Source organism: Oncorhynchus tshawytscha, unplaced genomic scaffold, assembly GCF_018296145.1.
Source record: "Oncorhynchus tshawytscha isolate Ot180627B unplaced genomic scaffold, Otsh_v2.0 Un_contig_1711_pilon_pilon, whole genome shotgun sequence".
Lineage (NCBI taxonomy): Eukaryota > Metazoa > Chordata > Actinopteri > Salmoniformes > Salmonidae > Oncorhynchus > Oncorhynchus tshawytscha.
This window is the reverse complement of record NW_024609735.1, coordinates 8,589-30,644: the sequence shown is the minus strand read 5'-3', so window position 1 is coordinate 30,644 and position 22,056 is coordinate 8,589. Positions and strand designations below refer to the sequence as shown.

Genomic DNA, 22,056 nt, shown 5'->3' with positions numbered 1-22,056 from the left:
CCAGGCCGGGCCAGTATAGGTCACCCCAGGCCGGGCCAGTATAGGTTACCCCAGGCCGGGCCAGTATAGGTCCCCCAGGCCGGGCCAGTATAGGCCACCCCAGGCCGGGCTAGTATAGGTCACCCCAGGCCAGTATAGGTCACCCCCAGTATAGGCCGGGCCAGTATTGGCCACCCCAGGCCGGGCTATAGGTCACCCCAGGCCAGTATAGGTCACCCCAGGCCAGTATAGGTCACCCCAGGCCAGTATAGGTCACCCCAGGCCAGTATAGGGCACCCCAGGCCAGGCCAGTTTAAGTCACCCCAGTTGATAGGTCACGCCAGGCCAGTTTAGGTCACCCCAGGCCAGTTTAGGTCACCCCAGGCCAGTTTAGGTCACCCCAGGCCAGTATAGGTCACCCCAGGCCAGTATAGGTCACCCCAGGCCAAGGCCTATACAGTTCTGCAGGAGATTCTGAGGGACATTGCTGACTGGATACAGTGCTTTTCATGACAGTGGCGTAGGGAGGTAGGGAAGTCCCCGGAGGGAGAATTGACATCTGGGCCACAGCGGTGAAGGCTGCTGCCTTGCTTACTGCTGCTTTACACTGTCAATCACCGACACGCTTCTATTTAGTCCTGCCTGGTTTCTGGCTTCATATAACACTTAGTCACTCAGTCAATCACCCCAGGCTTGGGTTACACCCGGTCAATCACAACAAGCCTGAACACTTAGTTTCTCTGGCATCAGATAGGCTGTAAACATTCGTTCTGTCTAATCTGGTGGTTCTCCTCTCTGTTCTCTCTCCCTTTCTGTCTCTCTTTTTTCACCTCTCTCTCTCCCTCTTCTCTCTCTGTTCTCTCTTTCATTTCCCCACTATCTCTCTTCTCCCTCCCCCTCCTCTCTCTGTTCTCTGACTCGCTCTTTATCTTTCTATATCTCTCTCTCCCTCTTCTCTCTCTGTTCTCTCTTTCATTTCCCCACTATCTCTCTTCTCCCTCCCCCTCCTCTCTCTGTTCTCTGACTCTCTTTATCTTTCTATATCTCTCTCTCCCTCTTCTCTCTCTGTTCTCTCTTTCATTTCCCCACTATCTCTCTTCTCCCTCCCCCTCCTCTCTCTGTTCTCTGACTCTCTCTTTATCTTTCTATATTTCTCTCTCTGTTCTCTCTTTCATTTCCCCACTATCTCTCTTCTCCCTCCCCCTCCTCTCTCTGTTCTCTGACTCTCTTTTATCTTTCTATATCTCTCTCTCCTCTTCTCTCTCTGTTCTCTCTTTCATTCCCCCACTATCTCTCTTCTCCCTCCCCCTCCTCTCTCTGTTCTCTGACTCTCTCTTTATCTTTCTATATCTCTCTCCCTCTTCTCTCTCTGTTCTCTCTTTCATTCCCCACTATCTCTCTTCTCCCTCCCCCTCCTCTCTCTGTTCTCTGACTCTCTCTTTATCTTTCTATATTTCCTCTGTTCTCATTTCCCACTATCTCTGTTCTCTGACTCTCTCTTTATCTTTCTATATCTCTCTCTCTTCTCTGTTTCTCTCTTTCATTTCCCCACTATCTCTCTTCTCCCTCCCCCTCCTCTCTCTGTTCTCTGACTCTCTCTTTATCTTTCTATATCTCTCTCTCCCTCTTCTCTCTCTGTTCTCTCTTTCATTTCCCCACTATCTCTCTTCTCCCCCTCCTCTCTCTTCCCCCTCTCTCTCTCTATTTCTCCACAGCTCTTCGCCATTTCCTTCTCCTGGGCGTTCCATGAGGTCCCACCCCCTAAGTACCAGCACTACGACCCCTTGACCTCTGAACTCCTCCTGTGTGACCAGTGTCCGCCCGGCACGGCTGTCCTGACCCACTGTACCGCCGAAACCCCCCACCGCCTGCTCGCCGTGCCCCGACCGGTCCTTCTCAGAACACTGGCACTGGGCGACAGCTGCCAATACTGCACGACCGTCTGCAAGGAGAGGCAGCTGGTCAGTCAGGAGTGTAACAGAACCCACGACCAGCTGTGTGAGTGTATCCCAGGCTACCACCTGGTGGTGGAGTTCTGCATCAAACACACGTCCTGTCCACCTGGCTTCGGCGTGACTGCTCTAGGTAGGTCATCTATGTTGTTATTACAATCAACCAATGACTGAATGAATTGATTGACTGAAAGGATGTTGGTTTTTTTGGTTTTGTTTTATGATGCAAATGAAGCTGTGGTGCTGAAGGATCTTGTTCATTCTTTAACTGCTGTTGGTTTATTTAACTTGGCTGAAGATCCTCCCTCTCTTTTGATTGGTACTTCCAGTTATATACTCATACATAATGGTTTGCAAATGTTATTCCTGGTCAGCCCATGTCCTCAGAGGGGGAAGTGTTTACTCAGCCTGTGGTAGGTCTAATCAGTCTACAATATAATAGTACTGTACTCTCCATTACCCAGAATCCACTGCTGTATGGTCCTGACCTGTTCTGTTCTCTATGAGAGCCCACTGATAGTACTGAGTGTGTTGGCGGAGGACCAGACAGAGGCAGATCTGTGAGTGGCAGGCCTTTTCATCAGACATAATAACTCTGCTGCCTGGCTGTCATCATCACCAGGATCTCTCCTCTCCTGTCAGCTCACTCAGATAGGTTATGTCCCACATGTCCCTATATAGTGCACTACTTTTGACCAGAGCCCTATGTGCCCTCGTCTAAAATAGTGCACTATATAGGGAATAGGTGCCATTTGGGACACAAACAAAGCTAAGCATGATCAAGATCACGCCAGACACTAAACTACGCCTTTGTCATTTTGTACGTTGTTCTCGTTGGCCTCCTTCCCCTCCTTTTAATTATAACGTTCCTCAGCCTTCAGTCCTGGTTTGTGATTTCAGACGTATTCCAGGCCAGATGATAAGAGGGGAGAGGAGAGAGGAGATGAGAAGAGGAGGGGAGAGGCTGGGAGAGAGGGAGAGAAGAGGGGTGAGGAGAGGGGAAGGAAAGAAGAGAGTCGAGGAAGAGGAGAGGGGAGGAAGAGGGGAAGAGAGGATGGGAGAAGAGGAGAGGAGAGAGGATGGGAGGAGGAGAGAGGAGGAGAGGGAGAAGAGAGGATGGGAGGAGGAGAGGAAAGGAGAGGATGGGAGAAGGGAGGAGAGAGGATAAGAGAGGAGAGGAGGGGAGAAGAGAGGAGAAGAGAGGATGGGAGAAAGGAGGGGGAAAGGAGAGAGGGGGAGGAGAGAGGAGAAGAGAGGATGGGAGAAGAGGAGAGGATGGGAGAAGGGGAGGAGAGAGATAAGAGAGGGGAGGAGAGAGGATAAGAGAGGAGAGGAGGGGAGAAGAGAGGAGAAGGGTGGAGAGGAGTGGAGGGTTTTGTTTCTGGACAGAGTTTTAGTTTCAATAGTATGTTGAACGTCTCAGTTAGAGATGATGAATAGAGACATGTCAGATTCTATTGGAGACAGTTAGACAGGATCAGCTCCATATTTCCTCTCTGTCTCTGTATCAGACAGTTAGACTGGGGCTGGAAGGTGATTCCTACCTGAGTCTGTATCAGACAGTTAGACTGGGGCTGAAGATGTTTCCTACCCGAGTCTGTATCAGACAGACTGGGGCTAGAAGATGTTTCCTACCTGAGTCTGTATCAGACTGTTAGACTGGGGCTGGAAGGTGTTTCCTACCTGAGTCTGTGTTAGACAGTTAGACTGGGACTGGAAGATGTTTCCTACCTGAGTCTGTGTTGACAGTTAGACTGGGGCTGGAGACTGGGTGTTAGACAGTTAGAACTGATGTTTCCTACCTGAGTCTGTATCAGACTGTTAGACTGGGGCTAGAAGATGTTTCCTACCTGAGTCTGTATCAGACTGTTAGACTGGGACTGGAAGGTGTTTCCTACCTGAGTCTGTATCAGACAGACTGGGGCTAGAAGATGTTTCCTACCTGAGTCTGTGTTAGAGTTAGACTGGGGCTAGAATATGTTTCCTACCTGAGTCTGTATCAGACAGACTGGGGCTAGAAGATGTTTCCTACCTGAGTCTGTGTCAGACTGTTAGACTGGGGCTGGAAGGTGTTTCCTACCTGAGTCTGTATCAGACAGACTGGGGCTGGAAGATGTTTCCTACTGTATCAGACAGACTGGGGCTGGAAGATGTTTCCTACCTGAGTCTGTATCAGACTGTTAGACTGGGACTGGAAGGTGTTTCCTACCTGAGTCTGTGTTAGACAGTTAGACTGGGGCTGGAAGATGTTTCCTACCTGAGTCTGTATCAGACAGACTGGGGCTGGAAGGTGTTTCCTACCTGAGTCTGTATCAGACTGTTAGACTGGGGCTAGAAGATGTTTCCTACCTGAGTCTGTGTCAGACAGTTAGACTGGGGCTGGAAGATGTTTCCTACCTGAGTCTGTATCAGACAGACTGGAGCTGGAAGGTGTTTCCTACCTGAGTCTGTATCAGACTGTTAGACTGGGGCTAGAATATGTTTCCTACCTGAGTCTGTATCAGACAGACTGGGGCTAGAAGATGTTTCCTACCTGAGTCTGTATCAGACAGACTGGGGCTAAAGATGTTTCCTACCTGAGTCTGTATCAGACTGTTAGACTGGACTGGAAGGTGTTTCCTACCTGAGTCTGTATCAGACAGACTGGGGCTAGAATATGTTTCCTACCTGAGTCTGTATTAGACAGACTGGGGCTAGAATATGTTTCCTACCTGAGTCTGTATCAGACAGACTGGGGCTAGAAGATGTTTCCTACCTGAGTCTGTGTCAGACTGTTAGACTGGGACTGGAAGGTGTTTCCTACCTGAGTCTGTATCAGACAGTTAGACTGGGGCTGGAAGGTGTTTCCTACCTGGGGCTGGGACTGGAAGGTGTTTCCTACCTGAGTCTGTATCAGACTGTTAGACTGGGGCTGGAAGGTGTTTCCTACCTGAGTCTGTATCAGACAGACTGGGGCTGGAAGGTGTTTCCTACCTGAGTCTGTGTTAGACAGTTAGACTGGGGCTAGAAGATGTTTCCTACCTGAGTCTGTATCAGACAGTTAGACTGGGGCTGGAAGGTGTTTCCTACCTGAGTCTGTATCAGACTGTTAGACTGGGGCTGGAAGGTGTTTCCTACCTGAGTCTGTATCAGACTGTTAGACTGGGGCTGGAAGGTGTTTCCTACCTGAGTCTGTATCAGACAGTTAGACTGGGGCTGGAAGGTGTTTCCTACCTGTAGTCTGTTAGACTGGGGCTAGACACCTGTTGACTGGGGCTGGAAGGTGTTTCCTACCTGAGTCTGTATCAGACTGTTAGACTGGGGCTGGAAGGTGTTTCCTACCTGAGTCTGTATCAGACTGTTAGACTGGGGCTGGAAGGTGTTTCCTACCTGAGTCTGTGTTAGACAGTTAGACTGGGGCTAGAAGATGTTTCCTACCTGAGTCTGTGTCAGACAGTTAGACTGGGGCTGGAAGGTGTTTCCTACCTGAGTCTGTATCAGACTGTTAGACTGGGGCTGGAAGGTGTTTCCTACCTGAGTCTGTATCAGACAGTTGGAGGGGCTGGAAGGTGTTTCCTACCTGAGTCTGTATCAGACTGTTAGACTGGGGCTAGAAGATGTTTCCTACCTGAGTCTGTATCAGACAGACTGGGGCTGGAAGGTGTTTCCTACCTGAGTCTGTGTTAGACAGTTAGACTGGGGCTAGAAGATGTTTCCTACCTGAGTCTGTGTCAGACTGTTAGACTGGGGCTGGAAGGTGTTTCCAGACTACCTGAGTCTGTATCAGACTGTTAGACTGTTAGGCTGGGGCTGGGTGTTTCCTACCTGAGTCTGTACTTTCCCTAGACTGGGGCTGGAAGGTGTTTCCTACCTGAGTCTGTATCAGACTGTTAGACTGGGGCTGGAAGGTGTTTCCTACCTGAGTCTGTATCAGACTGTTAGACTGGGGCTAGAAGATGTTTCCTACCTGAGTCTGTGTCAGACTGTTAGATTGGGGCTGGAAGATGTTTCCTACCTGAGTCTGTGTTAGACACACTGGGACTGGAAGGTGTTTCCTACCTACCTAATTTGTTTCAAATTGGGATTAACATTGATTTAATTGTACATTTTTAGTCAATGAACCTCACAAAATACTCTGTAATGTCAAAGTGGAAGAACAATTCAAATATAGATTTTTTTGATTAATGTAAAATAAAACACTAATATATCTTGATTAATGAAGTATTCAACCCGCTGAGTCAATACATGTCAGAATAACCTTTGACAGCGATTACAGCTTTTTACAGTCTTTTGTAAAACACACACTGGCACAGCTATTCCATAACGCTGACCTCATATACTAGAGGACTATTAATCAGTAGTGTTGGTCTGGCTCCTCACTAAATGGACTGCACCTGGTTCTCCCTCCCCTCCCTCCCTCCCTCCCTCCCTCCCCCTCCCTCCCTCCCTCCCTCCCTCCCTCCCTCCCTCCTCCCTCCCTCCCTCCCTCCCTCCCTCCCTCCCTCCCTCCCCCTCCCTCCCTCCCTCCCTCCCTCCCTCCCTCCCTCTGTTCTCTCCCTACCTCTCTAGTGTTGGTCTGGCTACTCACTAAATGGACTGCACCTGGTTCTCCTGTCTGACCTTTTATTTCCTTTGTTTTGTCATTATTTAGGATGGTCAGGGGCGTGAGTTGGGGTGGGCAGTCTATGTTTGTTTTTCTATGATTTTGGGGATTTCTATGTTTCGGGCCTAGTATGGTTCTCAATCAGAGGCAGGTGTCATTAGTTGTCTCTGATTGAGAATCATACTTAGGTAGCCTGGGTTTCACTGTTTGTTTGTTGGGTGATTGTCTATGTTAGTTGCTTGTGTTCAGCACAGTTCTCATTGTAGCGTCACGGTCGTTATTCGTTTATTGTTTTGTATAGTTTGTATTCAGTGTTCAGAGCTTTCTTTTATTTTAAAAATCATCATGAACACATACCACGCTGCATTTTCGTCCGCTTCATACGACGATCGTGACATCTCCAAGAGCTTTGCACACCTGGATTGTATATTTGTCCTTGTCCTGCTGAACAGTGAATTTGTCTCCTAGTGTCTGATGGAAAGCAGACTGAACCACGTTTTGCTTAGCTCTATTCGGTTTATTTTTCCCTCAAAAAAACTCCCTAGTCCTTGCCGGTGACAAGCATACCCATAACACAATGCAGCCACCATCTTCCTTGAAAATATGAAGATTGAATAACGCTTTGTATTCAGGACAAAAAGTTAATTGCTTTGCCACATTCTTTTCAGTATTTTTTTTGTGCCTAATTGCAAACAGGATGCATGTTTGGAATATTTTTTATTCTGGAAATGTTTCTTTATTTTCACTCAGTCCTTTATGTTATTATTTCTGGAGTAACTACAGTGTTGTTGATCCATCCTCAGTTATCTCCTATCTCAGCCATTAAACTCTGTAACTGTTTTAAAACCACCATTGGTGAAATCCCTGAGCAGTTTCCTTCCTCTCTGGCAACTGAGTTGGAAAGGGTTCCTGTATCTTTGTAGTGACTGGGTGTATTGATACACCATCCAAAGCGTAATGAATAACTGCACCATGCTCAAAGGGATATTTTTACCCATCTACCAATAGGTTCCCTTCTTTTACGAAAACATTGGAAAACCTCCCTGGTCTTTGTGGTTGAATCTGTGCTTGAAATTCACTGCTTGACTGAGAGACCTTACAGATAATTGAATGTATGGGGTACAGAGATGGGGTAGTCATAATTTTTTTATTCTGAACACTACCAAAACATTTCTGATGCATTGAAGGTCCCCAAGAACAAAGTGGCCTCCATCATTCTTAAATGTAAAAAGTTTGGAACCACCAAAGTTCTTCCAAGAGCTGGCCACCCGGCCAAACTGAGCAATCCGGGAGAAGGGCCTTGATCAGGGAGCTGACTAAGAACCCAATGGTCAATCTGACAGAGCTCCAGAGTTCCTCTGTGGAGATGGGTGAACCTTTCAGAAGGACAACCATCTCTGCAGCGCTCCACCAATCAGGCCTTTATGGTAGAGTGGCCAGACGGAAGCCACTCCTCAGTAAAAGGCACATGACAGCCCGCTTGGAGTTAGCCAAAAGGCACCTAAAGACTCTCAGACCATGTAAAACAAGATTCTCTGGTCTGATGAAACCAAGATTGAACTCTTTGGCCTGAATGCCAAGCGTCACATCTGGAGGAAACCTGGCACCATCCCTACGGTGAAGCATGGTGGTGGCAGTATCATGCTGTGTGGATGTATTTAAGCGGCAGGGACTGGGAGACTAGTCAGGATTGAGGTAAAGATGAACAGAGCAAAGTACAGAGAGATCCTTGATGAAAACCTGCTCCAGAGCGCTCAGGACCTCAGACTGGAGTGAAGGTTCACCTTCCAACAGGACAATGTCCTTGAGGGTCCCAGCCAAAACCCGGGCATCTCTGGAGAGACAATGAAAATAGCTGTGCAGTGTCATTCCCCATCCAACCTGACAGATCTTGAGAAGATCTGCAGAGAAGACTGGGAGAAACTCCCCAAATACAGGTGTGCCAAGATTGTGGCGTCATACCCAAGAAGTCTCCAGGCCGTAATCACTGCCAAAGGTGCTTCAACAAAGTACTGAGTAAAGGGTCTGAGTACTTATGTAAATGTCATATTTCAGTTTTTTTGTATTTTTATACATTTGCAAACATTTCTAAAAACCATTTTTTTGCTTTGTCATTATGGGGTATTGTGTGTAGATTGATGAGAAAATAATAAGTCTGTAACCTAAGAAAATGTAGAAGAAGTTAAGTGGTCTGAATACTTTCCAAATGGCCTGTATGGCTTATCAACCTGAGGATCTATGACCACTGTATGGCTTATCAACCTGAGGATCTATGACCACTGTATGGTTTGTCAACCTGAGGATCTATGACCACTGTATGGCTTGTCAACCTGAGGATCTATGACCACTGTATGGCTTGTCAACCTGAGGATCTATGACCACTGTATGGCTTATCAACCTGAGGATCTATGACCACTGTATGGCTTATCAACCTGAGGATCTATGACCACTGTATGGCTTATCAACCTGAGGATCTATGACCACTGTATGGCTCTATGACCACTGTATGGCTTATCAACCTGAGGATGACTATGACCACTGTATGGCTTATCAACCTGAGGATCTATGACCACTGTATGGCTTATCAACCTGAGAATCTATGACCACTGTATGGCTTGTCAACCTGAGGATCTATGACCACTGTATGGCTTATCAACCTGAGGTTTGTCAATCTATGACCACTGTATGGCTTGTCAACCTGAGGATCTATGACCACTGTATGGCTTGTCAACCTGAGGATCTATGACCACTGTATGGCTTGTCAACCTGAGGATCTATGACCACTGTATGGCTTATCAACCTGAGGATCTATGACCACTGTATGGCTTGTCAACCTGAGGATCTATGACCACTGTATGGCTTATCAACCTGAGGATCTATGACCACTGTATGGCTTGTCAACCTGAGGATCTATGACCACTGTATGGCTTGTCAACCTGAGGATCTATGACCACTGTATGGCTTATCAACCTGAGGATCTATGACCACTGTATGGCTTGTCAACCTGAGGATCTATGACCACTGCCCTGACTGACCACTGTATGGCTTGTCAACCTGAGGATCTATGACCACTGTATGGCTTATCAACCTGAGGATCTATGACCACTGTATGGCTTATCAACCTGAGGATCTATGACCACTGTATGGCTTGTCAACCTGAGGATCTATGACCACTGTTTGGCTTATCAACCTGAGGATCTATGACTGTATGGCTTATCAACTGAGGATCTATGACCACTGCTTATCAACCTGAGGATCTATGACCACTGTATGGCTTGTCAACCTGAGGATCTATGACCACTGTATGGCTTATCAACCTGAGGATCTATGACCACTGTATGGCTTATCAACCTGAGGATCTATGACCACTGTATGGCTTGTCAACCTGAGGATCTATGACCACTGTATGGCTTGTCAACCTGAGGATCTATGACCACTGTATGGCTTATCAACCTGAGGATCTATGACCACTGTATGGCTTATCAACCTGAGGATCTATGACCACTGTATGGCTTATCAACCTGAGGATCTATGACCACTGTACAACCTGACTGTACTGTATGGCTTATCAACCTGAGGATCTATGACCACTGTATGGCTTGTCAACCTGAGGATCTATGACCACTGTATGGCTTGTCAACCTGAGGATCTATGACCACTGTATGGCTTATCAACCTGAGGATCTATGACCACTGTATGGCTTGTCAACCTGAGGATCTATGGCCACTGTATGGCTTATCAACCTGAGGATCTATGACCACTGTATGGCTTATCAACCTGAGGATCTATGACCACTGTATGGCTTGTCAACCTGAGGATCTATGACCACTGTATGGCTTATCAACCTGAGGATCTATGACCACTGTATGGCTTATCAACCTGAGGATCTATGACCACTGTGGCTTGTGGCTTATCAACCTGAGGATCTATGACCACTGTATGGCTTGTCAACCTGAGGATCTATGACCACTGTCTATGGTTTATCAACCTGAGGATCTATGACCACTGTATGGCTTATCAACCTGAGGATCTATGACCACTGTATGGCTTGTCAACCTGAGGATCTATGACCACTGTATGGCTTGTCAACCTGAGGATCTATGACCACTGTATGGCTTATCAACCTGAGGATCTATGACCACTGTATGGCTTATCAACCTGAGGATCTATGACCACTGTATGGCTTGTCAACCTGAGGATCTATGACCACTGTATGGCTTATCAACCTGAGGATCTATGACCACTGTATGGCTTGTCAACCTGAGGATCTATGGCTTATCAACCTGAGGATCTATGGCCACTGTATGGCTTATCAACCTGAGGATCTATGACCACTGTATGGCTTGTCAACCTGAGGATCTATGACCACTGTATGGCTTATCAACCTGAGGATCTATGACCACTGTATGGCTTGTCAACCTGAGGATCTATGACCACTGTATGGCTTATCAACCTGAGGATCTATGACCACTGTATGGCTTATCAACCTGAGGATCTATGACCACTGTATGGCTTATCAACCTGAGGATCTATGACCACTGTATGGCTTGTCAACCTGAGGATCTATGACCACTGTATGGCTTGTCAACCTGAGGATCTATGACCACTGTATGGCTTGTCAACCTGAGGATCTATGACCACTGATCTTGTCAACCTGAGGATCCATGACCACTGTATGGCTTATCAACCTGAGGATCTATGACCACTGTATGGCTTATCAACCTGAGGATCTATGACCACTGTATGGCTTGTCAACCTGAGGATCTATGACCACTGTATGGCTTGTCAACCTGAGGATCTATGACCACTGTCTATGACCACTGGCTTGTCAACCTGAGGATCTATGACCCAGGCTTGAAGATGCTCTGCTGGTCACTTGTAGTAATAACTAGTCATTTCATATAGACCTATTAGTTAATGTACTTACACAAATATGCCTTGTCACATGCTTTGTCATCCTGTCATCTGTTTTCACACAAATATGCCTTGTCACATGCTTTGTCATCATGTCATCTGTTTTCACGCAAATATGCCTTTTCATCTCTGTTAAATATCATCATACTGGATGCATGAAGGACCTTTATAAAGTCTCCGATTCTCACTTCTTCTCTGATCTAAAACAGGATGTGGTAGATAGCGTTATAGCACCGTTAGTAGTTTACTCCTCTCTAAACAATGCCACAGAAACTCCACACTTCCACTGCTGCTTTATGATGAGAAAGACGTACCACAACTTGAAACTTGACATATTGGAAATGTATAACCTGAAGAGGCTTGATGTGAAAAGAGCAATTTCTCTCAGATTGTGATAAAAACATGATCCCCACCTGTAAAAAAAAAAAAGAAATGATCTTGGTCAGGTGTCATAAATTGGAAGTTCGTTTTGTGTTCTTCTCTCCTAGGTACACCAGAGATAGACACAGCGTGTGAGGCGTGTCCGCAGGGCCTGTTCTCCAGCCGGATGTCTGCCAGCGAGCCGTGTGTGCCTCACAGGAACTGCTCTGAGCTGGGCTTGAAGACCCTCCGACCAGGGACCCCCACCCAGAACACACTGTGTGAGAACAAGGCTGAAGGATCTGTCCTGGAGTGCTCCCAACACCACACACAGTGTCACACTGGTGAGAATATACAGGATAATGGTGATATATGCCAGATTCTTTTATCCAAAGTGATTTAAAGTCATACATTGTTTTTTTTTGTATGGGTGGACCCAGCGGGAATTGAACCCACTACCTTTGGCGTTGCAAACACCACGCTCTACCTACTGAGCCACACATGACCACAGCACATACACCACGTAATGTCTATTAAAAAAGGAATGAGCATCCCTAATCCACAGCTCTGCATGACGACCCGCTCAGCTTCACACTGACTAAATGACCACAGTGTCTGAGTCCTGTACTTTTACAAGTATGTGAGTCTGAATGGGACAGATGTGCAACAGAGGTTAATGAGTAACTTCACCTGAAACTGTTTTCCATCCCCAAGAAAATACCTAGGCTTGATCTCAGCAGGTAAACACTGGTTGAAACCCAGTTAATCACAGCTGCCTACAGCGTTTCACTTGAACAGCAGGTCAACATCATCCCACTAACTCCAGTAACTCCAGACGTCATCCCACTAACTGCAGTAACTCCAGACGTCATCCACCTAACTCCAGACGTCATCCCACTAACTCCAGACATCATCCCACTAACTCCAGTAACTCCAGACGTCATCCCACTAATTCCAGACATCATCCCACTAACTCCAGTAACTCCAGACGTCATCCCACTAACTCCAGTAACTCCAGACGTCATCCACCTAACTCCAGACGTCATCCCACTAACTCCAGACATCATCCCACTAACTGCAGTAACTCCAGACGTCATCCCACTAACTCCAGTAACTCCAGACGTCATCCCACTAACTGCAGTAACTCCAGATGTCATCCCACTAACTCCAGTAACTCCAGACATCATCCCACTAACTGCAGTATCTCCAGACGTCATCCCACTAACTGCAGTAACTCCAGACGTCATCCTTCTAACTCCAGTAACTCCAGACGTCATCCCACTAACTCCAGACGTCAACCCACTAACTCCAGTAACTCCAGACATCATCCCACTAACTCCAGTAACTCCAGACGTCATCCCACTAACTCCAGTAACTCCAGACGTCATCCCACTAACTCCAGTAACTCCAGACGTCATCCCACTAACTGCAGTAACTCCAGACGTCATCCCACTAACTCCAGTAACTCCAGACGTCATCCCACTAACTGCAGTAACTCCAGACGTCATCCCACTAACTCCAGTAACTCCAGACGTCATCCCACTAACTCCAGTAACTCCAGACGTCATCCCACTAACTCCAGTAACTCCAGACGTCATCCCACTAACTCCAGTAACTCCAGACGTCATCCCACTAACTCCAGTGACTCCAGACGTCATCCCACTAACTCCAGTAACTCCAGACGTCATCCCACTAACTGCAGTAACTCCAGACGTCATCCCACTAACTCCAGTAACTCCAGACGTCATCCCACTAACTCCAGTAACTCCAGACAGTTTTTTCTTGAGCAGATGGTCTGGGGGCCGGAACACAATTACAGATCATTTGTAGACTGCAAATTGACCGCAAGAAGCCCAAACATATATAATATTTGACTAATAAATAATAATTTCAAACCTTGCATACATTTGTATAGGGTGGCTCACATCCCATAGGGCGGCTCACAATCCATAGGGCGCCTCACATCCCATAGGGCGGCTCACAACCCATAGGGCGGCTCACTTCCCATAGGGCGGCTCACATCCCATAAGGCGGCTCACATCCCATAGGGCGCCTCACATCCCATAGGGCGCCTCACATCCCATAGGGCGCCTCACATCCCATAGGGTGCCTCACATCCCATAGGGTGCCTCACATCCCATAGGGCGGCTCACATCCCATAGGGCGGCTCACATCTCATAGGGCGGCTCACATCTCACATTCCATAGGGCGGCTCACATTCCATAGGGCGGCTCACATCCCATAGGGCGGCTCACATTCCATAGGGCGGCTCACATCCCATAGGGCGGCTCACAATCATCCATAGGGCGGCTCACATCCCATAGGGCGGCTCACATCCCATAGGGCACTTCACATCCCATAGGGCGCCTCACATCCCGAAGGGCTCACATTCCATAGGGCGGCTCACATTCCATAGGGCGGCTCACATCCCATAGGGGCGGCTCACATCCCATAGGGCGGCTCACATCCTATCCCAGGGCGCTCACATCCCATAGGCTCACATTCCATAGGGCGGCTCACATTCCATAGGGCGGCTCACATTCCATAGGGCGGCTCACATTCCTCATCCCATAGGGCGGCTCACATCCCATAGGGCGGCTCATCCCAATGGCCCATCGTCGTCCCGGTTAGGCCGTCATTGTAAATAGGAATTTGTTCTTATCTGACTTGCCAAGTTAAATAAAGGTTAAATAAAATAAAAAGTTTACGATCACGTGTCTTTCTAGTATACGTGGGAATACTTGGGAACAGATTTCCTAAATTAAAATCAATTGGAGCTGATTTGCTGGTGTTTTTACAGTATCTTATGCCCAACCATGAAAAACATGTTTGTTTCTTTGCTCACAGGCCGCCAGTTTGGGTCTTACTCAGGCTGAAACCATGAAGAATGCTGCTGAGAACACACACACATACACCATACACACACACACATACACACACACCACAGAACCACAACACATTAGACTGAGCCTGATGAGTCTCCCAGGAGACCAAACACAGTACTGAGTTCTCATTCTAGAACCTGAACGATGCACACAGAACACCTGTCTTCCATCACACCATCTCTGCTGTGTGATGTATCACAATGAGCCGTGTCAGGGGGAGGTTGACTTCCATGAGAATCAACTCTTCACATGAAACTGAGTTCCTATAGGATGACTAACAACTCTCAGAGTAGAACACCCAGAACTGTTACTTTCCCTGGGGACTGACGCTCTCCTTAACAATTCATTCAGGATTTGTTTTCGTAGGATACGACACACATACAATTACAATGATTCAGTCGTTGTATTTCTATGGTGACACCGCAGATCGTTTGCAAAGAATTAGAAAATAGTTTGAAGTAAAAATGTCAAATTGAGAGGAAATATGTCTAAGCCGTTGGTTTAGATTTGAGAAAATGCTCTAAGTCAGACCTGCTGTAAATCAGACCTGCTGTAAATCAGACCTGCTGTAAATCAGACCTGCTCTAAGTCAGACCTGCTCTAAGTCAGACCTGCTCTAAGTCAGACCTGCTGTAAATCAGACCTGCTGTAAATCAGACCTGCTGTAAGTCAGACCTGCTGTAAGTCAGACCTGCTGTAAGTCAGACCTGCTGTAAGTCAGACCTGCTGTAAGTCAGACCTGCTGTAAGTCAGACCTGCTGTAAATCAGACCTGCTATAAATCAGACCTGCTGTAAGTCAGACCTGCTCTAAGTTGGGTGGTCCTTTGCATGGGGTGATGTCAGTTTCCTTCAACAATCAGTCTTCCAGATAGATGACACAGGAACTTTGGTATTAAACTCGTTAGTAATAAAATGTAATTGCAGACAGAGATTCACATGCAGAGTACCTCAGTAGTCTATCGTAACGATCTGTGTGGTGAAACAGGAGACAACGCTCTTTATACGATCTACCGTCAATCATATCATAACATTGTTGCATTGGATTTGAAACAAAGTATCTAAGATGAGAAAAACAGGTCTAGACTGTGGTTTCTCTCTACTATCTCGTCCTTGAGGCTGTGTGACTATCAGCAGGTGCAGACGATTCTCATCCTGAGAACTTGAAGCAGTACATCTCCATTTACCCAGTACTTTTCCATCATTGCACATTGCAGGTGTTTAAAGGTTATGACATAAATACAGTAATCATGGCATCAGTGTAACCCCACACCCCACCACCAGGGTAACTCCCAACCAAGTCAGCCCTGCTGTAGGTCAGACCTGCATCCCAAAATGGCACCCTATTACCTATATAGTGCACTCCTTTTGACCAGAGCCCTATTGGCCCTGGTCAAATGTAGTGCACTATAAAGGGAATGCGGTGCACTTTAGGAGTCAACTACAGACTTAGGAACGAAGCCAGAAGTACATAAGGATGAAGGAGGAGAGGCTGTGAGGGAAATGAGTGTGTCGCCGCTGGGATGGAACAAAGAAGTGAGAGGAAGTGATGTTTTCATTATCTGGTCTGGTAATGACTGGATACCCTCCATTACACACACACACACACACACACACCACATCAGAGTGAGCCTGATGAGTCTCCCAGGAGACCCAAACACAGTACTGAGTTCTAGAACCAGAACGATGCACACACACAGAACACCTTTGTTCCATCACAGCAGGTCTGCTGTGTGACGTATCACAGTGAGCCGTATCAGGGGGAAGGTTGAGGTCCATCTCCGCAGGCGTTGAGGTCTTCATGTGAACTGGTGCTCATCATCTAGTGATTTGATATCTGATCAATAGAATAAATGATTGTTCATTTGATAGAACCTGAAACAGAAAGGCTGTTTCTGGAATAGGATACAATTATGGTCCCAATAGAGTAAACCAAACACATCTGTCTCTTCACACAGAATCAATCAACATCTCAATGTATCGGAAAGAAAACATGTACCTAAGTACCAGGATGTAACGTCAGTGTCCTCTCTCTCTCTCTCCCTCTCTGTCTCAGACGTGTCGCTGTGTGAGGAGGCCATCTTCCAGTCTCTGGCGTCTCTCCGTCTGTCCTCCGTCCCCCTGGAGCGTCTCCTGGAGAGCCTGCCTGGGAAGAGGGTGGACAGGAAGAGTCTGGAGAGGCTTAAGAAGGCCTGCTCCCCCCAGCAGCAGATACTACTCCTGTTGAGACTCTGGAGAGAACAGAACAAAGACCAGGTTAAACTCTACGGCATCATTCAAGGTCAGTAGGATCCGTTTAGTAGAGCTCTGCTATTGGCTGCTGCATATGTTCTAAAGACTTTTATCCAATGAGAGGGTCCTGTTATGTCCTGGGCTCATCATGTCTATTATCTAGTGAGAGGGTCCTGTTATGTCCTGGGCTCATCATATCTATTATCTAGTGAGAGGGTCCTGTTATGTCCTGGGCTCATCATATCTATTATCTAGTGAGAGGGTCCTGTTATGTCCTGGGCTCATCATATCTATTATCTAGTGAGAGGGTCCTGTTATGTCCTGGGCTCATCATTTCTATTATCTAGTGAGAGGGTCCTGTTATGTCCTGGGCTCATCATATCTATTATCCAATGAGAGGGTCCTGTTATGTCCTGGGCTCATCATATCTATTATCTAGTGAGAGGGTCCTGTTATGTCCTGGGCTCATCATATCTATTATCCAGTGAGAGGGTCCTGTTATGTCCTGGACTCATCATATCTATTATCCAATGAGAGGGTCCTGTTATGTCCTGGGCTCATCATATCTATTATCCAGTGAACCACTGTGAGTGGAAGGTGTCCAGGTTAGGGCTGTCCAGGTTAGGGGTGTCCACCCTGTTGTCTCAGGGTGTCCAGGTTAGGGTGTCCAGGTTAGGGCTGTCCAGTAGGGGTGTCCAGGTTAGGGCTGTCCAGGTTAGGGGTGTCCACCCTGTTGTCTCAGGATGTCCAGGTTAGGGGTGTCCAGGTTAGGGGTGTCCAGGTTAAGGGTGTCCAGGTTAGGGCTGTCCAGGTTAGGGGTGTCCAGGTTAAATGTGTCCAGGTTCGGGGTGTCCAGGTTAGGGCTGTCCAGGTTAAGGGTGTCCAGGTTAGGGGTGTCCAGGTTAGGGGTATCCAGGTTAGGGGTATCCAGGTTAAGGGTGTCCAGGTTAGGGCTGTCCAGGTTAGGGGTGTCCAGGTTAGGGGTGTCCAGGTTAAGGGTGTCCAGGTTAAGGGTGTCCAGGTTAGGGTTGTCCAGGTTAGGGGTGTCCAGGTTAGGGGTGTCCAGGTTAAGGGTGTCCAGGTTAAGGGTGTCCAGGTTAGGGGTGTCCAGGTTAGGGGTGTCCAGGTTAGGGTTAGGGGTGTCCAGGTTAGGGGTGTCCAGGTTAGGGCTGGTATGGTTAGGGGTGTCCAGGTTAGGGGTGTCCAGGTTAGGGGGTGGGGTGTCCAGGTTAAGGGTGTCCAGGTTAAGGGTGTCCAGATTAGGGGTGTCTAGGTTAGGGCTGTCCAGGTTAGGGGTGTCCAGGTTAAGGGTGTCCAGGTTAAGGGTGTCCAGGTTAGGGCCAGGTTAGTCCAGGTTAGGGCTTAGGTTAGGGGTGTCCAGGTTAGGGGTGTCCAGGTTAGGGGTGTCCAGGTTAGGGTCCAGGTTAGGGTGTCCAGGTTAGGGCTGGTGTCCATTAAGGTGTCCAGGTTAAGGGTGTCCAGGTTAAGGTTAGTGTCCAGGTTAGGAGTGTCCAGGTTAGGTGTCCAGTTAAGGGTGTCCAGGTTAGGGTGTCCAGGTTAGGGGTGTCCAGGTTAGGGTGTCCAGGTTAAGGGTGTCCAGGTTAAGGGTGTCCAGGTTAGGGCTGTCCAGGTTAGGGGTGTCCAGGTTAGGGGTGTCCAGGTTAGGGGTGTCCAGGTTAGGTTCCAGGTTAGGGTGTCCAGGTTAGGGGTGTGTGTCCAGGTTAGGGGTGTCCAGGTTAGGGCTGGTATGGGGGGCTGTCCAGGTTAAGAGTGTCCAGGTTAAGGGTGTCCAGGTTAGGGCTGTCCAGGTTAAGGGTGTCCAGGTTAGGGGTGTCCAGGTTAGGGCTGTGTCCAGGTTAAGGGTGTCCAGGTTAAGGGTGTCCAGGTTAGGGGTGTCCAGGTTAGGGCTGGTATGGGGTGTCCAGGTTAAGGGTGTCCAGGTTAAGGGTGTCCAGGTTAAGGGTGTCCAGGTTAGGGTGGTTAGGGCTGTCCAGGTTAGGGGTGTCCAGGTTAGGGTGTCCAGGTTAGGGCTGTCCAGGTTAGGGGTGTCCAGGTTAAGGGTGTCCAGGTTAGGGCTGTCCAGGTTAGGGTGTCCAGGTTAGGGTGTCCAGGTTAGGGTTAAGGGTGTCCAGGTTATGGTCCAGGTGTCCAGGTTAGGGGTGTCCAGGTTAGGGGTGTCCAGGTTAGGGCTGGTATGGGGTGTCCAGGTTAAGGGGTGTCCAGGTTAGGGCTGGTAGGGTGTCCAGGTTAGGGCTGTCCAGGTTAAGGGTGTCCAGGTTAGGGGTGTCCAGGTTAGGGGTGACCAGGTTAGGGCTGGGTTAGGGGTGTCCAGGTTAAATGTGTCCACGTTAGGGTGTCCAGGTTAGGGCTGTCCAGGTTAAGGGTGTCCAGGTTAGGGGTGTCCAGGTTAAGGGTGTCCAGGTTAGGGCTGTCCAGGTTAGGGGTGTCCAGGTTAGGGCTGTCCAGGTTAGGGGTGTCCAGGTTAGGGCTGTCCAGGTTAGGGCTGGTATGGGGTGTCCAGATTAAGGGTGTCCAGGTTAGGGGTGTCCAGGTTAGGGGTGACCAGGTTAGGGCTGGTATGGGGTGTCCAGGTTAAGAGTGTCCAGGTTAAGGGTGTCCAGGTTAAGGGTGTCCAGGTTAGGGCTGTCCAGGTTAGGGCTGTCCAGGTTAAGGGTTAGGGGTGTCCAGGTTAAGGGTGTCCAGGTTAAGGGTGTCCAGGTTAGGGCTGTCCAGGTTAAGGGTGTCCAGGTTAGGGCTGTCCAGGTTAAGGGTGTCCAGGTTAGGGGTGTCCAGGTTAGGGGTGTCCAGGTTAGGGGTGGTATTTTAGATGATGGTTATTGGTCAGCCAAATGACCGCAGTCACCGTAATATAACCGTTGGAATAGCAACAACAACAAAGACAATACAAATGGGGAGGGGGGTTGCCTAGGCAACCAACGACTTGTCTGCTACAGCACCTTGCTTCTTTCAGCCTGGAGCAACAAAGTTTCATCACACTGTAGAGTCCATGTTATAGCAGAGACTGACTCAACCACACGAGTTCCCAGCCATCCCCGTCTTCAGTCAGCTGTTTGTTCTACAAATTAGTTTTTCAATTTCCCTGATGTTCTTCATCCATAACCGTTGGTTAAGTGGTTATACGATAATTGTGGCAGCCCTAATCCAGCTGTCTAAGAGTAGTATCATGACTAACCTTTCTCCATGATCCTTTCCCTCCACTGTGAGCAGAAGGAGTCCAGGTGTCTTACAGTAGTATCAGTTTAACCTGAGTTCCACTCCTGTCTTACCCTGTTCCCTCTCAGGTGTGAACCACTGTGAGCATAAGGTGTCCAGGTGTCTTACAGTAGTATCAGTTTAACCTGAGTTCCCTCCTCTACCCTGTTGTCTCAGGTGTGAACCACTGTGAGCGTAAGGTGTCCAGGTGTCTTACAGTAGTATCAGTTTAACCTGAGTTCCCTCCTCTACCCTGTTATCTCAGGTGTGAACCACTGTGAGCGTAAGGTGTCCAGGTGTCTTACAGTAGTATCAGTTTAACCTGAGTTCCCTCCTCTACCCTGTTATCTCAGGTGTGAACCACTGTGAGCGTAAGGTGTCCAGGTGTGCGGGTTTGAAGAACTTGACCCTGGGTGACCTGATGATGGTGATGAAGAGTCTTCCAGGGGTCCGGGCTCACGAGGAAGACATCAGGGCCGTGGTCTCCTCATGCCGATCCCAGCAGTACCTCCTGCAGCTCCTACACCTTTGGAAGAACCAGAACAAGGACCTGGACATCAATAAGGTATTGGTCCGCCACCACCATGCACATTAACACGCCTGCCTTAATCTAGACCAATTATGACTGTGGACATTCCTCATTTTTCCTTTTCTACGTACCAACAACAAGATAAGATTATCCAATTAGAAGTGTGTTGGGTTTCCTTTGATGAAAGCACCGCAATGGAGAAGACGGAGTAACTGACTTGATCACTTTGTGTTCTCCTTGATCGTTAAAACAATGTAGTCAGTGTATGTATTTGTTTAAATGGTCAAAATAAAAGCTAATCTATTATTCCATCAATGAAAGGGTCTGGCTCACAGCCTGAGCAGGCTTCGGCAGCAGGGGGCACCACGCCCACTCCTCAGGAGCATCAAGAAGATCAACCGGATCATCTCCACCTCCTCCATACACAAGATGTACGAGAAGATGTTCCTCAACATGATCGAGGACGGGACCTGCTTCAACACCAAACCCTTCAACCAATAGGAGAAATGGGGCGGGTCTAAGGTGGGGGAGGGGAGGGGCAGAACTGGGTTTCAAATACTTAAAAATGTAGAATTTGTTAGAGTCTGCCTGGAGTGTCAGATGGATGGGGTTTGACGTTTTGTGATGTTTCTATTGGTTTATTGCTCCAGACAAGCTCAATCAGGGTCAGATAAAGGTTGTAAATTCATGTTTCAAGTATTTGCAACCCAGGTCTGATGGGGGTGGATCCTAACGTCCACTTACGTCAAATTTTCACTTGGTCTCCCATTGATATCAATGCATGACTAAGTGAAAATTCCATTAAAATGTAAATTAGGATTAGTCCTAACTGTGTGAAAAAAACAGGGTTGGGGTCAATTTAGTGGAAATTCAATTCATGAGGATTTTTATTTCTGTTTGTGAATATGAATTTGAATTCACTTGCTGAATTGACTGAATTAAAATGGAATTGATTCCAACCTTAGCGAAAAGAGAAAACTATTTAAAATGTGTATATAGTCTGGTGTTTTTAAGGTGAGGTAGAGGGGTGATAGGGAAGGGGGTGGTGATAGGGAAGGGGGTGGTGATAGGGAAGGGGGGAGGTGATAGGGAAGGGGGGGTGATAGGGAAGGGAGGGTGATAGGGAAGGGAGGGGGTGATAGGGAAGGGAGGGTGGGGGGGTGATAGGGAAGGGGGGGTGATAGGGAAGGGGGTGATAGGGAAGGGAGGGTGATAGGGAAGGGGGTGGTGATAGGGAAGGGGGGGTGATAGGGAAGGGGGGGTGATAGGGAAGGGAATAGGGAAGGGAGGGTGATAGGGAAGGGATAGGGAGGGGGGTGGTGATAGGGAAGTGGTGATAGGGAAGGGAGGGTGATAGGGAAGGAGGGTGATAGGGAAGGGAGGGTGATAGGGAAGAGGGGGTGTCTTGCTTT

At 48.0% G+C, this 22,056-nt stretch overlaps 1 protein-coding gene across 1 annotated transcript in view; it reads left to right on the top strand.

Annotated features, from left to right (window-relative positions):
- The window catches only part of LOC112241752 (tumor necrosis factor receptor superfamily member 11B), a 37,841-nt gene extending 16,672 nt beyond the window's left edge, over nucleotides 1-21,169 (top strand). The window contains 7 exon segments of the mRNA XM_042317376.1: nucleotides 1,695-1,832; nucleotides 1,834-1,888; nucleotides 1,891-2,064; nucleotides 11,916-12,131; nucleotides 16,727-16,951; nucleotides 20,469-20,680; nucleotides 20,966-21,169. Of these exon segments, the coding sequence (XP_042173310.1) occupies nucleotides 1,695-1,832; nucleotides 1,834-1,888; nucleotides 1,891-2,064; nucleotides 11,916-12,131; nucleotides 16,727-16,951; nucleotides 20,469-20,680; nucleotides 20,966-21,145 (1,200 nt within the window). The 3' untranslated portion in view covers nucleotides 21,146-21,169.
- Nucleotides 21,170-22,056: the final 887 nt, after the last annotated feature.